Genomic DNA, 19,885 nt, shown 5'->3' on the forward strand with positions numbered 1-19,885 from the left:
TATAATCAATATATTTTATTTATTTATTTTTTAAGATACATATATATCTTTAAAAAAATACAGGTGCCTGGTCCCACCCCAGCCAAGGGAATCCCAATCAGCAGGGTGCACCCCCAGCCCCACACCCAGTCAGGATCACCTGGGGAGCTGGGACCTGTTTTACTGATCTCTATGCCCATCTCCATCCCCAGTGGCCTGCGAGGGGCTGGCATGAAGCATGTGCTTAATCAGTATCTGATGGATGAGCAGACGTAGTGGGGTTGGGGGGGTGGGGCGGTTAGAGAAGGTTTCCTAAAGGAGAACTTAAATGGTGGGCACTGGCCTCAGAACCATCAGTGCTGAGCTCCCCGGGACCTGGCCTGCTCACACTGGGACCACATCTCCAGCCTGGAGATGCCAAACATGTGGCTTCCTCTCCTGTCCATGTTATCCGTCCTTGTCCCATTGCTCTTCCCTCCCTGGATTTATCAGTTATTGGGCAGGGCTCCGGGTAGTTGAAAAGTGAAAGTGAATGACCAAAGTCCACAGCTGCGCACCTCAATGGCAGAGGGGTGAAGCAGCTGAACTGACTGTAGGGACGGGCTCCTGGCTTTGGGATCAGATGGACCCAAGTCTGAATCCCCACAGCTCTTTGCCTTGTGATGACCTTGGCAGTCCTCAGCCCTGAACTTGTTTCTTCATCTGTAAAACCTTGCTAAGGGCTTTGCACCTGATATTCATATAAATAGGGTACAATATTGCCTGCCTGGGGGATTAATTATGTGAAGGGCAATGAGTTTAGGAGTGCAATATCAGATACTTCCCCCTTTCTCCCTCCCCCTCCCGGGGACCTTCCAGACTCATCACTCTCCTAGTCTGAACCCCTCAGTTCACTAGAGAAGGTGACTAAGGCCCAGAGAATGGCCTCCATTGCCCCCTTCTCTGTTGCAGAGCTGGCCTCAGGCCCAGCCTCAGGATTCCCTGTTCAGTGTCCTGGCCTAGGCTCCCACACTGGGAGAAGCCTGCCTCCTCCTCATAGACCCTCAGCGGGCTGGGGTGGTGTTCAGGTCGGCTGGGGTAGGGGAACAGGCTGTGCAGTAACATCCAGGCTCCCTGGGCCCCACCTGAGGCTGGATCCACCTTTTCTGCCCTCCCCACCAAGCACAGTGGCCGGGTCTTCCTGGGCGGGGCCGGCTGAGCCCTGTAGGTTGAGCGCTCCATGAAATCGCTTTCCAGCATCTGCACCAGGAATGGGCCTCGATTTAAAACAGAGACACTTGCCAGTTTAAGTAGTTTTAAGAGCCTAAGGCCAAGCTGGCTCTTTCCCTCCCTCTTGGGGTTTGGAGGGGTGAGTGCCTCTATTCCCCCCCACACACTCTGCCCTCGCTAACCCCGTCCCATTCCAGGGGATGCGAGCCAGGATTTAAAACCAGAGGCAGTGGTTTTCAAAGGTTCCACTACAGAAGTCGCACTTCCTGCCACAGCAGGGCCCACCTTCATGTCCAACTTGACCTCCTACCAATCTGAGGCCCCTGCATGTCAGCCCTTCACATCCTCGTCATGCACCCTCCTGCAGGAGCCACGGTACCGCTTCCATCTTCATCACTGAACATCAGCGTCCCGCGTGCCAGGCCCGGGGCCAAGCATGCTATATGTGTGAGCACATTCGAATCTTCCGATTCTTAAGGCATAGATAGTGTTCTCCCAGCTATTTAACTTTCCCGAGAACACACGGAACTCCAAGCCATTCTTTAGACCTCAAACGTGTGACTCCTAACCACTACCTGTATATCCTTGTCCAAATTCTGTCTCATCATTTATTCATTCAACAAATGTCTACTGAGCCCCAAGAACTGGCTGAGTCCCACTTCTGGCAGGATGAGCGTCGGTTGTCATGTATGACCCTGTGAAATCCCACGCCCCCCACTTTTTTCTAAATACAAGGGCGGGAGCGCGGCATCACTGAGGCCCAGGTCCCCAGCTGATGCGAGGCAGGATTCACAACCAGAGACAGCTGCCTGCTGAGCTGGAGCTTTTGTCGTCCCCGCCCCCCCCCCCGCCCCCCGCTGCTCTCAGGGCTCCATGGGTGACAGGTGATTTATGCGAGACTGTGAACTCCTGAATTGTCACTTCAACCCAGGGCTCAGCTCTTCCCAATCAGTGTGTCCTCATAAATCACCATTGTCACCTGGCAGAACATGCAACAGGTGACACTAATTGTCCTGCAATCACGCAGCAGCTTATTCTTGTCTCCCTCTTCCGCTTCATGAGAGCCAGGTGGGATCTAAGCAAACAGTGCATTTTTTAAGCCTCCTGGCGCTATCAGATCAGGAGATTAAACTAAAACATCGCCCAAGATTATAAAGTCAGTCACAGGTGAATGTAATGTGGGGTCTGGCGAATGTGCCCACTAAGCTTCCCGGTGGAGTGGACGCCCAGTTTCTGTAGACAGTAGGTCCCAAAGATGGTGTGCTGACATCTGATGGAGTGACCCTTCCTGTTGCCATAGCAACTGATGTTTGTGGTGGCCGAGGGCCTGTACCAAGGCTTTCTGGATGACCAGGCCTGCACATGGGTCAGTAGTTGTGCATTGGACGCAGCGAGTGGGGGTGGGGGTCCATCACCATTTTCAGCAAATCAACTGCAGCCTGGGTGGGGCTGAGCAGCGCAGGTGAGACCCGGCCTCTGTGCTGGTCCATGGAGATGGCTCCAGACGGGCCAAAATGTGTGGCACCTGGCACTGGAAGGGAAGGGGCAGGACAGTGCCGGCCTGGGCAGTGGGGATGGTAACGGGCGTTGGGGCGCTTCCCCCTGCCCTCTAGCTTTCCAGAATGGGGAAGTTGGAGACTGGAGTTTTAAACCTGAACATGCTCTGCTCTTGTGAATTCTGGCATAGCTGCTTTCTGTCCTCCCATAGCTTCTACAACTCTTCTTGAACATCCTGATCTGGCCTGGCTGTCTATGGAAAGGGAATGGGGTTCCCAGGATTGTTGGGAGCTCAGGGCACAGCTAAAGGCTCAGTGAGAACCCCAGGGACAGATCGCAGCTGACCTGGACGACCCCAGGGACCGTGGGGGTGCCCTCGGAGCTCCTACCCACCACGTGGAGGGTTTGCTTTCAGAGGAAGTGTGGCTCCTGACAGGACGGTTCTCCAAGGGGCTCAGACCCCCGAGCTTTGATTGGAGCAGAGTGTTCCCTGCCTGAGCCTGTGGGCCCAGCGGGCATCGGCCGACCTCCCAGTGAGCAGAGCGTGCTGTGCGGGACTGTGCAGACAGGTGTGGCGGGCACGCAGCTCCCTGCGCTCCTGGAGCTTAGAGTCTAATTGGGAAGCTGAAACGTGAGCATGCTCAGAGCAGAGCACAGCAGCTGTGAAAACAAGAGAGTTCTAAGGTGTGGCTTTGGGGGCTTTCGAGTTCACTGTTTTACTTAATCGTCCTGACAGAGAAGGAGTAACCTGCCCAAGTCTCAGGGCTGGTACATGGCCGAACCCAAATTCAAACCCAGGTCTGTCTCACTCAGGGGTGGGCAAACTTTTTGACTCGAGGGCCACAATGGGTTCTTAAACTGGACCGGGGGGCCGGAACAAAAGCATGGATGGAGTGTTTGTGTGAACTAATATAAATTCAAAGTAAACATCATTACATAAAAGGGTACGGTCTTTTTTTTTTTTTAGTTTTATTCATTTCAAACAGGCCGGATCCGGCCCACGGGCCGTAGTTTGCCCACGGCTGCACTAGATCCACCAACGAACACAGCTGCTTCTCCGACTTCAGACGGGGAGAGCTGCAGTGGGGCGGCGGGGGCTGGGAGCGCCTACCTGCCCAAGGCCCTTCGGGGCAGGGGATTTGGATGGCCAGGAGGATGCCAAGACGCCAGGCAGAGGTAGCAGTGTTGGCAGAAGTGGGGAGCGGCAGGGGACGGAGGAGGGGGTGGAAGATGAGCTAAGGCGGCATCAGTCTGCATGTAGGACAGCGCTGGACTCCAGGGGATCAAGCATCTTGGCCCACAGGAGGCTTCTGTCCAGCAGAAGAGCGACCCTGGCCACAGCGGTCACCCGTGCGGGCCCTGTTCTGTTAATGACAGAGGAAACCTGTCTGGAGCCTGTGGTGTATATTCTGGTTATCAAATGCCCAGGGTTACTCAGAGCCACAATTTTCCAAGATCACCAGTTTTCAAACAAGTTGAAAACAATCGAATACTTGTCCTGAGACTGAAGTTGGCATAATTTGCGTTAATGATAGAGAAGCCTCCAAACCGCTGGCCTCCCTGTGCTGTGGGCGTGGCCTCCAGTCCAGTGGGAAAGCCCTCAGCAGCGGGCAGGCGCCTGGGCCCGCTCTGCCCTGGGACAGTGCTGGCCTGTCGGTCTCTCCCCACCATCACGGTGACAGCAAAGAAAGACAGCCAGGAAGCCTTTGTTGGCACAAAATATGGAGAGAATTATCACTAAGCCTATGACAGCCACAGTGATTGCAATAAATTACCTCCTCAGCAAATTGCCACTTTCTATAGCCATTATGTTTGGCTTTGTATCCCGAGGTATAAAAGCACCTTTCTCTCTCTCTCTCTCTCTCTCTCTCTCTCTCTCTCTCTCTCTCTCTCACACACACACACACACACACACACACACACACATTGTGGTGAGGCAGTCTGCCCTGCTTGGAGGACATTTATTTATTTTATGTGCCCTGGGTTCTGCTGACTGTCCTTCTTTCGTTCCTGGACCAAACAGACTTGAGTCTGAGCCCTTACTTATCATCAGTGAGGTTCCCTCCCCAAACAGAAAGTGTGGAGCCAGAACGCTGTGCAGTGCCCTCTGTAACCCATCATCAGCGACCGCTCCTGCGCCAGCCTGTGGCCAGGAGCCGGAGTGCAGGCGGAGGGGGAGCCGCCCGCTGTCCCAGCCCCTGGGAGGTCCCTCACCTTCCAAACGTTAGTCAGGCTGCCCACAGGCCAGAGGGAGACGCAGGCAAGAAGGGTGGCCTGGGTCACAGTGGAGTTGTCAGGACTGGTGCTTCGGAGCCTTGCGTCGCCAGATGTTGTGCCAGCCTGTGGTGGGTAAGTGGATGAGGGCAGATCCCAGATGGCCCCCTGGGAGTGTGCGGCCCCTTCCCACCTGCCCCACCAGCCCCTGGCCTGCTCGCTGTTTCCTGTCATCTCGGGGTCCCAAGGCCCTGAGCTGCGCGGCTCAATTCGGGTGCCGCTGACTTGCGACTGGCAGCATAGAAGGAAATATAATGAAGTTCTTACCAATATAAAATGGGAAATATCTAAACCTTCCGTCAGGAGCCTTGTTAAAGTAAAGGGTTCAGGATTTACCACACAGCGCCTTCGGTGAGTGAGAGCCATGAGGGCTCTGGCGTGTTAGAGAAAAGTCGTTAATGCCTCTGCTGCATTTCTGTGGAGACAGACCCACTGGGAACTGTAAATCCTATTTATTGGTAACCATTTCTGGGTTGGTTTATCACAGAACTGCTGCTGTAAGTAATCGAACCGGATTTTTCTAGAATGATTAGAAAATCTCGATGTTGGTAAAAAGCCCTATAAATTATTCATTCACTTCTATGTTGCAAAGCGGTGTGGTAATAAACTGCTCTTTTCTGTTAGACCAAACTTGCACGTATGTGCATTGTGTGTGGTTTGGCTTATATGTGTGTGTTTGTGTGGGTGCTGAGCTTTTTGTATCCTCTTTTGTAGAAACGTCTCCGCCTTCCTTTTAAAAATATAATGATTTTTTTATGATGTCTAAGTAACAATTCCAGGCAGTATTACAAGAAATATAACAGGAAAATGTTTGTGAGCGTCCATCAGAGAGGGAACGTGCCCACAGAGAAAGTAGAAATGCACCCATTAAGATGCGTGTGGCTGTAATCCGGTTTTTAAGCCCCAATTCAAGACCAGCATCTTCCACCCTGTCTCCCCTTGGGTCAGCTGTGGGGACCGGGTGGGAGGAGGACTCAGGTGGAGCCTCCTTCTTGCCTCCTGACCCCTCGGCCGAAGAGGGAGGGGGGAGGCCTGGGGCCCTGCTGCCGGGTGTGGAGTCGGGGATAGAGGGTGGATTTGCAGAGCAGCTTGAGAATGAGGGTTAGAAAGTGTGGGTTCAGGCAGCTCAGCAAGGGGAGGGATGGCCAAGAGGAAGAGCAGACCCGTGTGGACCATGTGACCGGCTATTACGCCACGGCAACGAGCCGCCCGCCCTCACCAGCCTGGAGGAAGCTTGAATGCAGGGCCTGGATGGGACCAGGGCCAGAGCCAACTTTGGGGCCTTAAAGAAGTCCTAACTGGGCCTCGATTTTCTCATCTGCAGCATGGAAGTCAAAGCCAGCGTCGGGTCTTCCCATGTGGGCCTGGCCTCACAGAACCTTATCCTCTGTGACTCCTGAATTCTGCCCACGCGCCACGTGCCGGCCACTTGCTGGCTGCTGGGCTGTGCCTTGCCCGCTGCCTCGCTGTAGGGGTGGTGACTTCAGAGCCGGGAAAACCCAGGGTTTCCACATGGAAGGGGAACTCGGGACTTCCCTGAAAGCGGCTTCTATTTGCATAGCAAAGGCCCACTTTTTGCTTAGATTATTTCAGATCCATAAAGTGGGAAGGATTTACAGAAGCTGTTAGTCGTTTTACCTGGCTGGGAAATGTGAAGTATTGTATGAACGGGTATTAATTTTAATATTAACATCAGCACGTGGGAAGGAGTAATGGAGATTATGGGGGCAGGGACCTCTCAGGGAAAGGGGACGGGGAGAGGGATTAATCCTGCCTCACAGAGGGGAGAGCTTCGCCGAGGCGGCCCTTCCGCTCGCCCTAGGCCTCCATCAGTTGGAGGGAAGGGACTCGACAGGAAAAAAGCTTAGGGCTCTGACCGTAGCAGGAAAGAGGCTGAAGCTCGGGTGTGGTGGCCACTGAGAGGCCAGGAAGGAGTTGGTGGGAAAGGCCAAGGAGACCATCTGCCAGTGGCCACAGCTGGGCCTTGCCCGCCCCTGGACGCCCTGCCAGATGGAGACTGGGCAGACTCCTCCGAATGGCTGCTACCTGCTCTCATCTCAGAAGCCCACCGGCCGGGGAGCCACTGACCCAGCATCCCTGCAGCCTCCTTGCCTGGATACCCGGGTACCCATGTACCCAGCTACCACTGACCTGCCTCACGTGTGTGTTTGGTTTTCCACTCTGTCAGAGCTGCGGGAGTCCATTGTGTCTTCCGTTTATTTGCAGCGTTTATTTGTCTTCTGTGTTATTAAGTCTATCAAACAGGCAAGTGCCTGGCCAGGCCCAACTATATTGCCAGGCTGCGGTAGGGATTAGAAGCTCGCAGTATTTAATCACCACTGGGTACGGGAGAGCCCCCGCGAGGTTCTGGGGAGAAAGGCCCGACGCACAGCACACTGCCCTCAGCCACAGTCTAGCAGCGGAGTCCTTCAAGCTACAAACAGTAATTGAGCACCACTTGGTGCCAGGCCCAGGCTGGTTGCTAGAGACACAGAAATGAGGAAGAAGTGACCCCTAGTTCAGTGGGTGACAGACAAGTGAACCAGTGTGTGTCGTCAATGGTAACGTGACAGTGCAGCGTAAGCCATGGGGGAAGCCAGGAGGCACTCCCGGGGACTCCTGCAGAAGTTGTGCATGGAGCTGGCACGTGGCAGAGCTGGTCGAGTGGGAAGTAGTTACATGACCCTCCCCACCCAGCCGTTGGACTGGAGGCTGACTTCCAGACCCTACGAGTCCAGAGGCTACCGAGCGTCAGCGGGGACCTCTCTCCCCCTCAGAGGCTTCCTGGAAAAGGTGGCCCATCAGCTGGGCAAAGCAGGGGCAGCACGGATCCCCAAGCCTGGAGTCAGACCACATGAGGCAGCTGAGCTCCTTGGCAGAAGCCCCTGGAGCTGCCCCGTGTGGCTTGGCTGCCTCTGCCCCTTTCCCTGCACCCACCCCTCCCCTGCAGGGAGTAGAGCTTCTAGCCCTGATTCTGCAAACTTACACCATGGCTAGGTGAGAGGGTGGGGCAGCCACAGCCCACAGAACCTATCTGGTCCCAGGGTTTGTGGCTCCAAATGTCCCTGGAAAGCAAGAAGCCACCCACCCAGGCGCTGAGGCTGCAGATTCAGCTGCCCCCGCCTGCTAGCCTCCAGCCTGGCTGCATTAACTGGCCCAGAAGGAGTGGGATGCCCACCCCCACATGCCAACTCCCTGACCTCACTGGGTGGAGGTCAGCTGCTCCGCACTGGCTCGAACAGCACTGGGCGTGCCATTAATCAAGCACTTCAATCCTTGCTGCAGTGTGTCTCCAGCCTTTGCCCTAGTGCCTTGCTCCATGCGGGGTACACAGTAGGTCTACAGGGAATAATGAATGAGGAAATGTTTCAGATGAGGATTGTCAGGACCAACTATTGTCTAAAACTGCACAGGCTGTGAATGCCGCATCTATTTGCAGCTAGGGTTCAAGGTCTGGAGAAGGGGCTGCACACAAACGGATACACTAAACAAGAAATATAAAATTTAGAAGGCATGGGAGAGCCAGGTAGAGGCTTCACTCTAGTGAAGAAGCTCTCTGAATCTGAATCTCCGGACCCATCCGCTTTTTGTTTCCTAGAATACACATTTGCCCTTTAGCAAAGCAAACAGGCATATCAATGGTAAAGTTTGGTCAACAGTAAAGGATTACCAGGTTAGGGGATTGCCTTCAGCCATTCAGCAAGCAGCAGGCAATATTATGCTGATTTTCAGCCCTGCTGAATATCAAAGTCCATCAACCTTCTGACAGGACTTCTGGCATTTATATGGTAACTGCTTGTTGGTCTTTAGCCTCTGGCACCAGTGGTACTATTCACAGGGATTGCAGTGTAAATGGTGCCCCTGGGTTGTGCAGCATGGGGACCATGGGCCTTAAGCATCTTCACTGCCTGGAGCTCCTGGCCTTGGTGCTGACCACTGGGCCTTCCTCCTTCCCCTTCCCAGCCAGCACTGCCCTCCCTCCTGCCTCTGCTGGCAGTGGCTGGTGTTGACTTGCTCCACTGAGCAGCTCTTCCAGGCCCAGCCGTCGTTAGTGAGAGTCCTGCATGTAGAGTAAGGCCATCTGAATTCTTGGTCATCTGGGAAACTCGGTCTTCGGTGAAGATCTCCCTAGTTGGGGTGTTGGGGTCCCCAGGATCTATGATGTCTCCTCGTACCACTCCTCTGTTCTCCCTCAGCCTGCAGTGGGCCTAACGACCCATGCACAGGAAGGGGGGGGGGGCGGGGGGGCGCTATGGGAACATCCCTGTGGCATTGGCCTCATTGGCTCAGCAACAAGGCTGCCATGATCCTGACTGCCTTCTCACCATAAAAACCCAGCTCTGACCCTCAAGACCTAAAGGAGCACAGGGAGAGAGCACTGCTGCTGGGTCCTGGGGTCAGGAGGGCTCTAGGAGGAGCCTGAGTGTGAGGACCCAGGAAGAGGGCGATGTGGAGTGGTTCTTGCAAGTGATTTCATTCATTCAACGCCTTGCACAGACCTTCACTGAGCATCTACTGCAGTGGTTTTCAGAGTGTGGTCCTGGGACCAGCAGCACCAGAGATTCTGGGGATGGAACCCAGCAACACATTTTCACAAGCCCTCCAGGTGACTCCAGTGTGTGCCAGATGCTGGGCCAAGTGCTGGGGGTGCCAAGTGAGTTTGACTCCATCCCTCCCTGGCGGAGCTTGGAGTCCAGGGAGGAGGCAGACAGGAAAGAATGAAATACTGTCAGCGGGAAAAGGGCTGCTCTCAAAGGGATGGAGGCCGAGAGGCAGCTGGCATGGGTTTGGCCCAGGAGCTGGGGGTCCTGGCAAGGACGGGTGGCCTGGAGACCCCCATGGCATGAGGGCCATCTTGGCAAGGAGCCAGATGTTGGGACTAGCTGCCCCTAGAGGCCTCACGGGGCCCATGGCCTAGCCTCTCCCTAGAGCAGTGATGGCAAACCTATGACACACGTGTCAGAGGTGACACACAAACTCATTTTTTTGGGTTGATTTTTCTTTGTTAAATGGCATTTAAATATATAAAATAAATATCAAAAATATAAGTCTTTGTTTTACTATGGTTGCAAATATTAAAACATTTCTATAGGTGACACGGCACCAGAGTTAAGTTAGGGTTTTTCAAAATGCTGACACGCTGAGCTCAAAAGGTTCGCCATCACTGCCCTAGAGTAACCCCTACCTGTCCCACCGCCCCTCCCTTCCCACTCCCTGGGTCGCAAATGGCAGCAAGTCAATGTCTTCAATTGTCCTGGTGGGAAATGTGTGAGAACCACCAGGCCATTATCTCAGCGCACATTTTTAGAAAATTTTAGAGCCAGTTTTTCCATTCAGCAGGGAACATCATGTATTGATTTAGGAGCATCTATTTCTGCTTTACACAGACAAGAGGTTTTTAAAAATTCTAGATAAAGAGGAACAAAATGAAAATGAGTGAACTTAATAGGCTCAGACAGTGGCACTTGGCTTATCTGATATAATCGTACTATAGCTCATTACAGCAACGTCACTCTCTTGTACTGATGAGGAAACCAAGGCTCAGAGAGGTAAAGTGACTTGACGAGGCCCCCGGCTCATCAGTGTAGGGCTGCAATTCGACCCCGCTGCCTCCAAGCCTGGGTCTCGCTGGCCTCTGTTGCAGTTTCCAAGGGGCCTGCTGCTGAGTAAATCCAGCTCATCATGCGTTTTCCTGAGCCCACACCCTGTGGCTGCGTTGTGGGGAGCCAGCTGGCTCTCAGGGGCTGATTCTCTGTCTAATTAAAGAGGGGATGAGTTGGGTGGGGAAAGGGGAATGACTCGGACCTAAGGCCCCACCTAGCAGCTTTGCAACTGTGTGCTCTGTAAACCCTCAGCCACTTGGGTAATTGGCAAATGATACCTTCCCCCACCCTCTTATCAGACCTCATCTGCCTTGTTTGCTGACCCACCCTGGGAGCTGGGTGGGCTGGTCTCAGACCTCAGCACCCTTCTCTGCCAGCCGCCCCATGTGGCCCTGGAATGGCTATCTGCTTGCGTGAGGTGAAGTACAGAGAAGTATCTGTGCGAGCAAAAGCTGCAGGCCCATTCAGAAGCTGAGAGGCCTGCTTAGCCTATTGTACCACCTCCCTCACAACAGTTAATAGTGTTGATTATGTAAGCCTCACTTTTCTGAAGGTCATGGGGCTTAGAAGCCTCAAATATGTGGAAAACAGCTAGGGAATAACTTCGGAAGATTGTAGAACCACCAACATGAATGTCCAAAACCCACACATTAAGCCCATGAAGAGTCCTGAAGTTCTCACTCAAAGCATGTTCGGGGGATTATGAATACGCTACTAGGAATGTTGATGTTCACATTTTTGTGTGGAAATATGTTTTCATTTCTCTTGGGTATATACCTGGGAGCGGAATTCCTGGGCCACACGGAAACTCTGTTTAACCCTTGAGGCACCGCCAGACTCTTTTCCACAGTTGCTGCACCACTTGACATTCCCACTAGCAGTGGATGCAGGTTTTGACTTCTCTACATTCTTATGAACGCTTGTTATTATTTCTCTTTTTGATTATAGCATCCTAGTAGGTGTGAAGTGATGCCACATGGTTTTAATTTGCATTGTGGAGCATCTTTTCATGTGCTTATTGCCAATTTGTATGTCTTCTTTGGAGAAGTGTCTATTCCAGTCCTTTGCCCCTTTTTATATAGGTTACTTGTCCTTTTAATATTTGCCTCTTTCTGTTTAAAAGTTTTAAAATATCTTTGTTGATTTCAGAGAAGAAGGGAGAGGGAGAGAGAGTTAGAAACATCAATGATGAGAGAAAATCATTGAATGGCTGCCTCCTGCACGATCAGGGATGGAGCCCACAACCCTGGGCATATGCCCTGACCAGAAATCAAACCGTGACCTCCTGTCCTGGTTCATAGGTCAACACTCAACCACTGAGCCACAGAGGCAAGGCTTTCTTTTTAATTTTTATTCATTGATGAGAGAGAGAGAGAAACATTGATTTGTTGTTACACCCAGGCATGCTTCCACTGGTTGATTCCTGTGTGTGTCCTCACTGGGGATTGAACCCAAAACATAAATTGTATCGGAACAATGCTCCAACCAACTGAGCTACCTAGCCAGGGCTGTCTTTTAAATATTTGGTTGTAAGAGTTCTTTATCTATTTAGAAACAAATCCCTTATCAGATACATGATTTTCCAAATTTTTCTCCCGTTCTGTGGGTTGTCTTTTTACTTTCTCGACGGTGTATTGCCTGTATTTCTTGTTCACAGCAAATTAGCAGGACTTGGGTGGGGAGAGGGGGATTTTAAGAGGCAAGCCGGCTTGGTGTACAGATGATGTATTATAGAACTGTGCACCTGAAACTTGCATAATTGTGTTAACCGGTGTCACCCCAATAAATTCAATAGAAAGTCGGGGGAGCGGGGGAGAGAAGGCAAGAGGCAGACAGACAGCTGTGATAAATGTCCTGGCAACAAGGGAGGATGTAAACCTATAAGCAGGTTCCATAAAAACAGAAGACAAGACCCAAGAACATCTCTTCAGCTTGGGTGATGCCTGCCTTTCGGATGAGGATCTAACTGCCTTCTCTTGAAAGATACACTGCATTTTGAAAGGATTTCTGTTCCCCAAGGATAGAGTGAGTTTTGAAGCTGTAAGTTCCAGAGATGTGTGCCTTCATGGAACCCCTACCATGTGCCAGGACAGTGCTGGGTGCCAGGGGTACAGCATGGAGCAAACACAGCGACCTCTGCCCTCCCCAAGGTGACAGGAGGGTGGGAAGGCGGACAAGCATGCGAGCCAGCAGGCAAGGACTTCAGAGAAGTCTCCAGCCACAGAGCAACGCCCCAGGTGGGACAGCCCTCACTGCCCACTGAGGGCAGCTGGGCAGCTGTAGGCATTCCTTTGGTACAGATGAGGAAACTGAGGCTAGAGAGAGGAGGACTTATGGTGTCTCCAGGTGAGGAAATCATCGGATAGGACCCAGAGTTTCAGCCTCTCAGATTACTCCTTTCAACTCTGCACTTTTTAGGCTTAAACAACGGTCTGTGCAAGAATTTGTGTTTTCATTTATGGCTTTTGCTGAGGCCCTGGTGCTGGCGTGGGCACACACCAGTCTGCCCCAGGGAGGCGAGCCCTGGTGGGTCCCTGCGCACTGCCCTTTCCAGCCACAGGCCCTCTTCCAGGAGCGCTTTTTCCTGGTTCATCCTCACATCCCTCAAGGTTCAGCTCAGGCCAGCCCGCCCAGTTCCCCCTTCTGAAGCCAGTACCCTCCTCTCAGGAGGCCTTGTTCAACTTCCTCCTGTGCCTGGCACTGTCTTTGGGCACAGGTCTGCAGAATGGGCGTGGAGTCCCCAGGGATGAAGAAAACTTAGAGCTTCTATGTGTATTTAAATTCTAGCCTTATCCCTTTACATTTCTGTTTGTTTCTATCTGATTTACTCTTTATATCACATTATAGTGCACAAATTATACATTTTAAATATATTTAACTTATCCATAAATGTAGCAATAATAGGAATGTATCCCCCCAATTTAATTTTACTACCAGATAGCATTTAAAAATAAAGGTTGAAGGTAACTGTGGGCCGCATGAGGACAAGAACTGTGCCCTGTCCTCTCTCCTCCCCATGGCCAGCCTGGCCAGAAATATTAGCTCCATCAGCCTCTGCTGGGAGGGGGGGAGGCACCCCACTTGGCCCGAAGGCCTTCTCTCCATCTAGCTGCAGGGCGCCACAGCCAGCTACCCTCAGTCCCCACCCACAGTGACCACTCTGTGGCTGCTGCCCGCCCAGCCGCTTCAGCCTGAGGGTTGTCTGCTGCCCCTGCAGAAGAGGCTGCAGGGTGGCCGTGTGGGGACTGCCCACCATTAGTGGCCTGCCTGGGAGCTGGCAGGAGCTGGCAGGCAGGCCATGGGCCAGGCGTGGCTCCCAGCCACAAACAGCCCTTGCCATGCCTCTGCCGGGAAGTGGGAGGGGACTGGTGAGCCGGGCAGAGACCCAGAGGGGGTAGGACCTGCGGTTGGAGCTCCTGCAGGCCTGGGTCTCTGGCTTTTTGCTGGAAGCTTGGGAGGGGGAGGGGCCGGGCAGGTCTGTGGGTAGGCTGGGCCTCAGCCCACCCAGCAGCAATTTGATCCCCTCCCATCTCCCTCCCCCAGGTCTGTAAATAGAACAACCTGGGAGCCAGGGCAAAGCCAGAAGTAGTCTACACCAGCAGCAGGCCTTGATCGGGGCACTGGGAGGGCAAAAGAATTTTGAGACGTGCCCGCTGCCCATGAAGCACCCCAGAGAACAGCTTGGGCACACATCAGCACATACGCCAATCAGAAGAGAGGGCTCTGAGCTTGTGCACGAATTTCCTCCTTTCGTCTCACAGCAACCCGTGTGGAAAGGTGCAACTACAGTCCCCATTTAAAGGCCCTGGGACGGAGGCTGAAAGGCACCAGCTCGCAGTGGCGGGTGTGGCTATGGTTGACCTCAGCGCCTGGCCCAGTGGCCGCCCTGTCAGCCACATGCTATAATGCCCCACAGGATTTCCTTCTCTTTTAAGGCTGAATAATATTCCACTGTGTACATGTACCACATCTTCTTCATCTGTTCACCCATCCACAGATACTCAAGTTGTTCCCATATCTTGGCTCCTGTGAATACTGCTGCAATGAACATGGGTGCAGAATTCTCTTCAAAATAGTGATTCTGGCCTGTCTGGCATGGCTCAGTGGTTGAGCATCAACCTATGAATCAGAAAGTCACAGTTTGATTCCAGGTCAGGGCACATACCCAGGTTTCGGGCTCAATCCCCAGTGTGGGGCTTGCAGGAGACAGCCAATCAGTTATTCTCTCTCATCATTGATGTTTCTATCTCTCTCTCCCTCTCTCTTCTTCACTGAAATCAATAAAAATATTTAAATATAGGTATAGATATAGATATAGATATAAATATAGATATAGATATATAGTGATTCTATTTCTTTTGGATAAATACCTAGAAGAGGGATTACTGGCTCATATGATGGTTCTATTTTTAATTTTTTGAGGAGCCTCCATACTGTTTCTGTATTGTCTGCACTAATTTACATTCCTATGAACAGCATACCAGGTTCCCTTTTTTCCCTCATTTCTGCCAACATTTATTATCTTTTGACTTTTTGATGATAATTCTAACAATTTTTATTTACATTTCCCTAATGACTAGTGATGTTGGTCATCTTTTCATGGACCTATTGGCCATTTGTATTTCTTCTTTGGAAAAATGTATATTCAGGTCCTTTGCCCGTTTATTTGTCTCTTTTTTTGACTATTGAGTTGTATAAGTTTCTTGGAGATTATCAGATACATATAACTGGGTGTATAAGATATAAGCTTATCAGATAACTTATTTACAAATATTTTCTCCCATTCCATAGGTTGTCTTTTCATTTTGTTGATTGTTTGCTGTGCAAAGACTTTATAGTTTGATGTAGTCCCACTTGTTTGGTTTTACTTTTGTTTGCCTGTGCTTTTGGTGTCAAATCAAAAAAAAAAATCATTATCAAGGCCAATGCCAAGGATATTTTTCCTATGTTTTCTTCTAAGAGTTATACAATTTCAGGTCTTATATTTAAGTCCTTAATCCATTTTCAGCTGATTTTTGTATATGGTGTGAAACAAAGGTTCTATTTCATTCTTCTGCATGAGGATATGCAGTTTTCCCAACACCATTTATTAAAGAGACTGTCATTTCCCCATTGTGTATTCTTGGCACCTTTGTCAAAGATTAGTTGACCTTATATGTGTGTTTATTTCTGGGCTCTCTATTCTGTTCCATTAGTCTATGTGTCTATTTCTATTCCAGTATTTTGATTACCATAGCTTTGTAATATAGTTTGAAACCAGGGAGTATGATGCCTCCAGCTTTGTTCTTGCTCAAGATTGCTTTAGCTATTTGCAGTCTTGTACAATCTTAGGATTATTTTCTCTATATTTGTGAAAAATGTCATTGGAATTTTAATAGTGTTTTGAACTCGTAGATCACTTTGGGTAGTATGGACATTTTAACAATATTCTTCTGATCCATGAACATGGATATCTTTTCACTTATTAGTGTGTTTATGTTTTCAATTTCTCTCATCAATGTTTCATGGTTTTCAGTGTACAGATCTTTCACCTCCTTGCTTAAATTTATTCCTAAGTATTTTTTTTATTTTTGATGGTATTGTGAATGAGATTTTTTAAAATTTCTTTTTCAGATAGTGCATTATTAGTATCTAGAACTACAGCTGATTTTTGTACATTGAGTTTTGTATCCTGCAACTTAACTGAATTAGTTTTTTACCTTTAACAAATTTTTGGTGGGGTCCTTAGGGTTTTCTATATATAAGATCATGTCATATGCAACTAGTCATAATTTTCCTTCTTTTTCAATTTGAATGCCTTTTATTTCTTTTTCTTGTTTGATTTTTCTGGCTAGAACTTCTGGTACTGTATTGAATAGAAGTGGCAAGAGTAGGCATCCTTGTCTTATTCCTGATCTTAAAGTAAAAGCTTTTTATCATTGAGTATGGTGTGAGGTGTGGACTTATCGTATATGGCTTCTATTATGTTGAGGTACATACCTTTTTATACCTATTTTCTTAAGAGTTTTTATCATGAAAGGAGAAATGCTCTTTTCTGCATCTATTGAGATGGTCATATGATTTTTATCCCGAATTCTGTTAATGGGGTTCTCACATTTATTGGTTTGCAGATGTTGAAACATCCTTGCATGCCAGAGATAAAATCCCACTTGATCATGGTACAGGATTGTTTAATATGCTGTTGAATTTTTTTGCTAATAAGTTTGTTGAGGATTTTTTTTTATCAGAGATGTTGTCCTGTAATTTTCTTTTCTTGCAGTGTCCTTATTTTTTGGAAGAGTTGGAAAAGAACTGGCATTAATTATTTTTGTGTGTTTTCTTTTTGTTTTTTTGTTTGTTTGTTAATCCTCACTCAAGGATATTTTTCCATTTCAGAAAGAGTAGAAGGGAGGGGGAGAGAGAAACATTGATGTGAGAGAAACACATTGATTGGTTGCTTCCCACACATGGCCCTACCAGGGCTGGGGAACCTGCAACCGAGGTACATGCCTTGTCCTGGAATCAAACCCATGACCCTTGGGTCCAAGGGCCGACGCTCTAACCACTGAACAAAACAGGCCATGGCTGGCATTAATTCTTCTTTAAATATTTTGTAGAATTCACCAGTGAAGACATCAGTCCTGGGCCCTTTCTTTGTTGGGAGATTTTAAATTACTTATTCAATATCCTTACTCATTATTGGCCTGTCAGATTTTCTGTTTCTTCATGATCAGTCTTGGTAGATTGTATATTTTTTTAGGAATTCATTCATTTCTTCTGGGTTACCCAATTGTTGGCATATAATTGTTCGTAATAGTCTCTTATGACCCTTTATATTTCTATAGTATCAGTTGTAATTTCTCTATTTATTTGTTTATTTATTTATTTTTTATTTTGTTTTGTTAATCCTCACCTGAGGATATTTTTCCCATTGATTTTTAGAGAGAGTGGAAGGGGGAAGGGCAGAGACCCAGAGAAAGAAACACTGATGTGAGACACATTGATTGGTTGCCTCCTGCACAAGCCCTGACTGGGCCAGGGATCAAGGACTTGAACCTGCGACCCTTCAGTCTGCAGGCCAACACTCTAAGCACTGAGCCAAACTGGCTAGGGTTCTCCTCTTTTATTTTTTATTTTATTTATTTTTTATCTCTCTTTCTTTAGTCTCACTAAATATTTGTCAATTAAAAACAAACACAGGTCTCACTCTGCTTATGCTGCCTGTAACATTTGCACTGTCATACACTAAGGGAAAACCAGCTCCCTTGGAGATTAAAAAAACAGGTCTCAGTCTTGTTGATTTTTTTCTACTGTTTTTCTAGCCTGTATTTCATTTATTTTCACTCTGATCTTTTTATCTCTTCAGCTAACTCTGGACTTAGTTTGTTGTTCCTTTTCTAGTTCCTTGAGGTGTTAAATTGATTGAGACTTTTTTCTTAATGTAGGCACTAAACTATTAATAACCCTCTTAGAACTGCTTTTGCTGCATTACACAAGTTTTTGGTTTCCATTTTCATTTGTTTCAAAATATTTTTTTCCCTTCCCTTTGTATTCTTCTTTGACTCATTGGTTGTTCAGGGTGTGTTGTGTAATTTCCACATACTTGTGAAGTTTCCAGTTATTGATTACTTCCTGTTATTGATTTCTAGTTTCATACTGTTGTGGTCAGAAAAGAATCTTGATATGATTTCAACCTTCTTAAATTTGTTAAGATTTGTTTTGTGACCTAACATATGATCTGTCCTGAGGAATGTTCCATGTCCACATGAGGCTAGGGCTGTCCAATGTGTCCATGCTGATTTTCTGTCTGGATAATCTATCTATTGTCAAAAGTGGGAACTGTATTGCTGTCTATTTCTCCCTTCAGATCTGCTAATATTTGCGTGCTCTTCTTTACAATGATTTAAAATTAGTGATGAGTTTAAGCAGTATTTGGAAAACTCTTTTACAATTAAATTTGTGCTGTCACATTGGTCAGTATGGGTGACAAACTCACTATGAATACAGTTGTGGTTTGTTGCTTACTTTCATGCATAAGGAAATAGCAAATTCCAGTTAGAATTTGGTAACAATTCAAATATAATTTTTCCCAATAAATTTACTATAAACTCCTGGTAACTCCTGGTTCAAGTCCAGGGTTTCGTCCAAGTCGACTCATCCCTCAGGCTCAGTGAGGGAGATCCCATTCAAAGTCATGACCCAGCCTCCCTTACCCTTCGAGTAGCACTTCAGTATTCAGTCATTCATTCGGCAAATATTGAGCGCTGGCCCTGTGACAAGTGGTGAGATCCAAAGTCACATAAGATGAGGTCCTTGCCTTCAAGCTGTTCACCATCTCCTTAAGGAAGAGCACCATAGGTACCATTCCGAAATGCAAAATGTAGCCGAGCAGAAGAACATGCCTACCCTTCCTGGCAATCACAGATAACACCCAGCGATGGTGAGGATGGGGTAAACAGTCACTATGGATAGTAACACTGTCCACCACATACTCCTTTGAAAATAAGCATGGCATTGACTCGCATGGTATCGGAAATCCCATACCCTTCTCACTCAGCACTCTCACTCTTGCGCATTTGTCCCAAAGAAATAATTTAGCAGGAAGGACAAAGGGTGGAGGGCAGAGGTCCTTCCCCCTCCTCTTCCTGCACATGTGCCCTCCTCAGGGAGGGGCTGGGTCTCACTCAGCTTGTGGCTCCAGCTGGCACCGCTAGCACTCATGAAGGCCTGTTGGGTGAATGTTTGACCACCAGGCAGTGAACAGGAGACAGAGCTGACAGGAAGGGCAGTCCAGGAGCCCTCCATTGACCAGGCCCCTGTTTTCTCTTCCAGCCACCAATACGCCAGGAGAGATGGACAAGCCGCTGATCAGCCGTCGCCTGGTGGACAGTGATGCCAGCCTTGCCGAGGCTGCCAGTGGGGCCCCCAAAGTGGGCATCCTGGGCACTGGGGACTTTGCCCGGTCCCTGGCCACACGCCTGGTGCGCTCTGGTTTCAGCGTGGTGGTGGGAAGCCGCAACCCCAAACGCACGGCTGGGCTGTTCCCCTCGGCAGCACAAGTGGCGTTCCAGGTGGAGGCAGTGGACTCCTCTGAGGTCATCTTTGTGGCCGTGTTCCGGGAACACTACTCCTCGCTGTGTGGGCTCAGCAGCCAGCTAGCCGGCAAGATCTTGGTGGACGTGAGCAACCCCACAGAGCAGGAGCACCTTCAGCACCGCGAGTCCAATGCTGAGTACCTGGCCGCCCTCTTCCCCACCTGCACAGTGGTCAAGGCCTTCAACGTCATCTCTGCCTGGACCCTGCAGGCTGGCCCAAGGGATGGGAACAGGCAGGTAGGTGCGGGG

General features: G+C 49.4%; 1 protein-coding gene across 2 annotated transcripts in view; it reads left to right on the plus strand.

Moving 5' to 3' along the window:
• The window catches only part of STEAP3 (STEAP family member 3, metalloreductase), a 45,381-nt gene that overhangs the window by 10,917 nt on the left and 14,579 nt on the right, over positions 1 to 19,885 (plus strand). Inside the window, exons 1-2 of one of the 2 annotated variants that reach the window (XM_005876473.2) lie at positions 12,881 to 12,908; positions 19,374 to 19,873. In XM_005876473.2, coding sequence (XP_005876535.2) covers positions 12,896 to 12,908; positions 19,374 to 19,873 — 513 coding nt within the window. In that variant the 5' untranslated portion in view covers positions 12,881 to 12,895. Of the gene's footprint in view, positions 1 to 12,880; positions 12,909 to 19,373; positions 19,874 to 19,885 lie in introns of those variants that run through there. The other variant, XM_005876472.2, reaches the window with a different exon arrangement.

Source organism: Myotis brandtii, unplaced genomic scaffold, assembly GCF_000412655.1.
Source record: "Myotis brandtii unplaced genomic scaffold, ASM41265v1 scaffold488, whole genome shotgun sequence".
NCBI classification, from domain to species: Eukaryota; Metazoa; Chordata; class Mammalia; order Chiroptera; family Vespertilionidae; genus Myotis; species Myotis brandtii.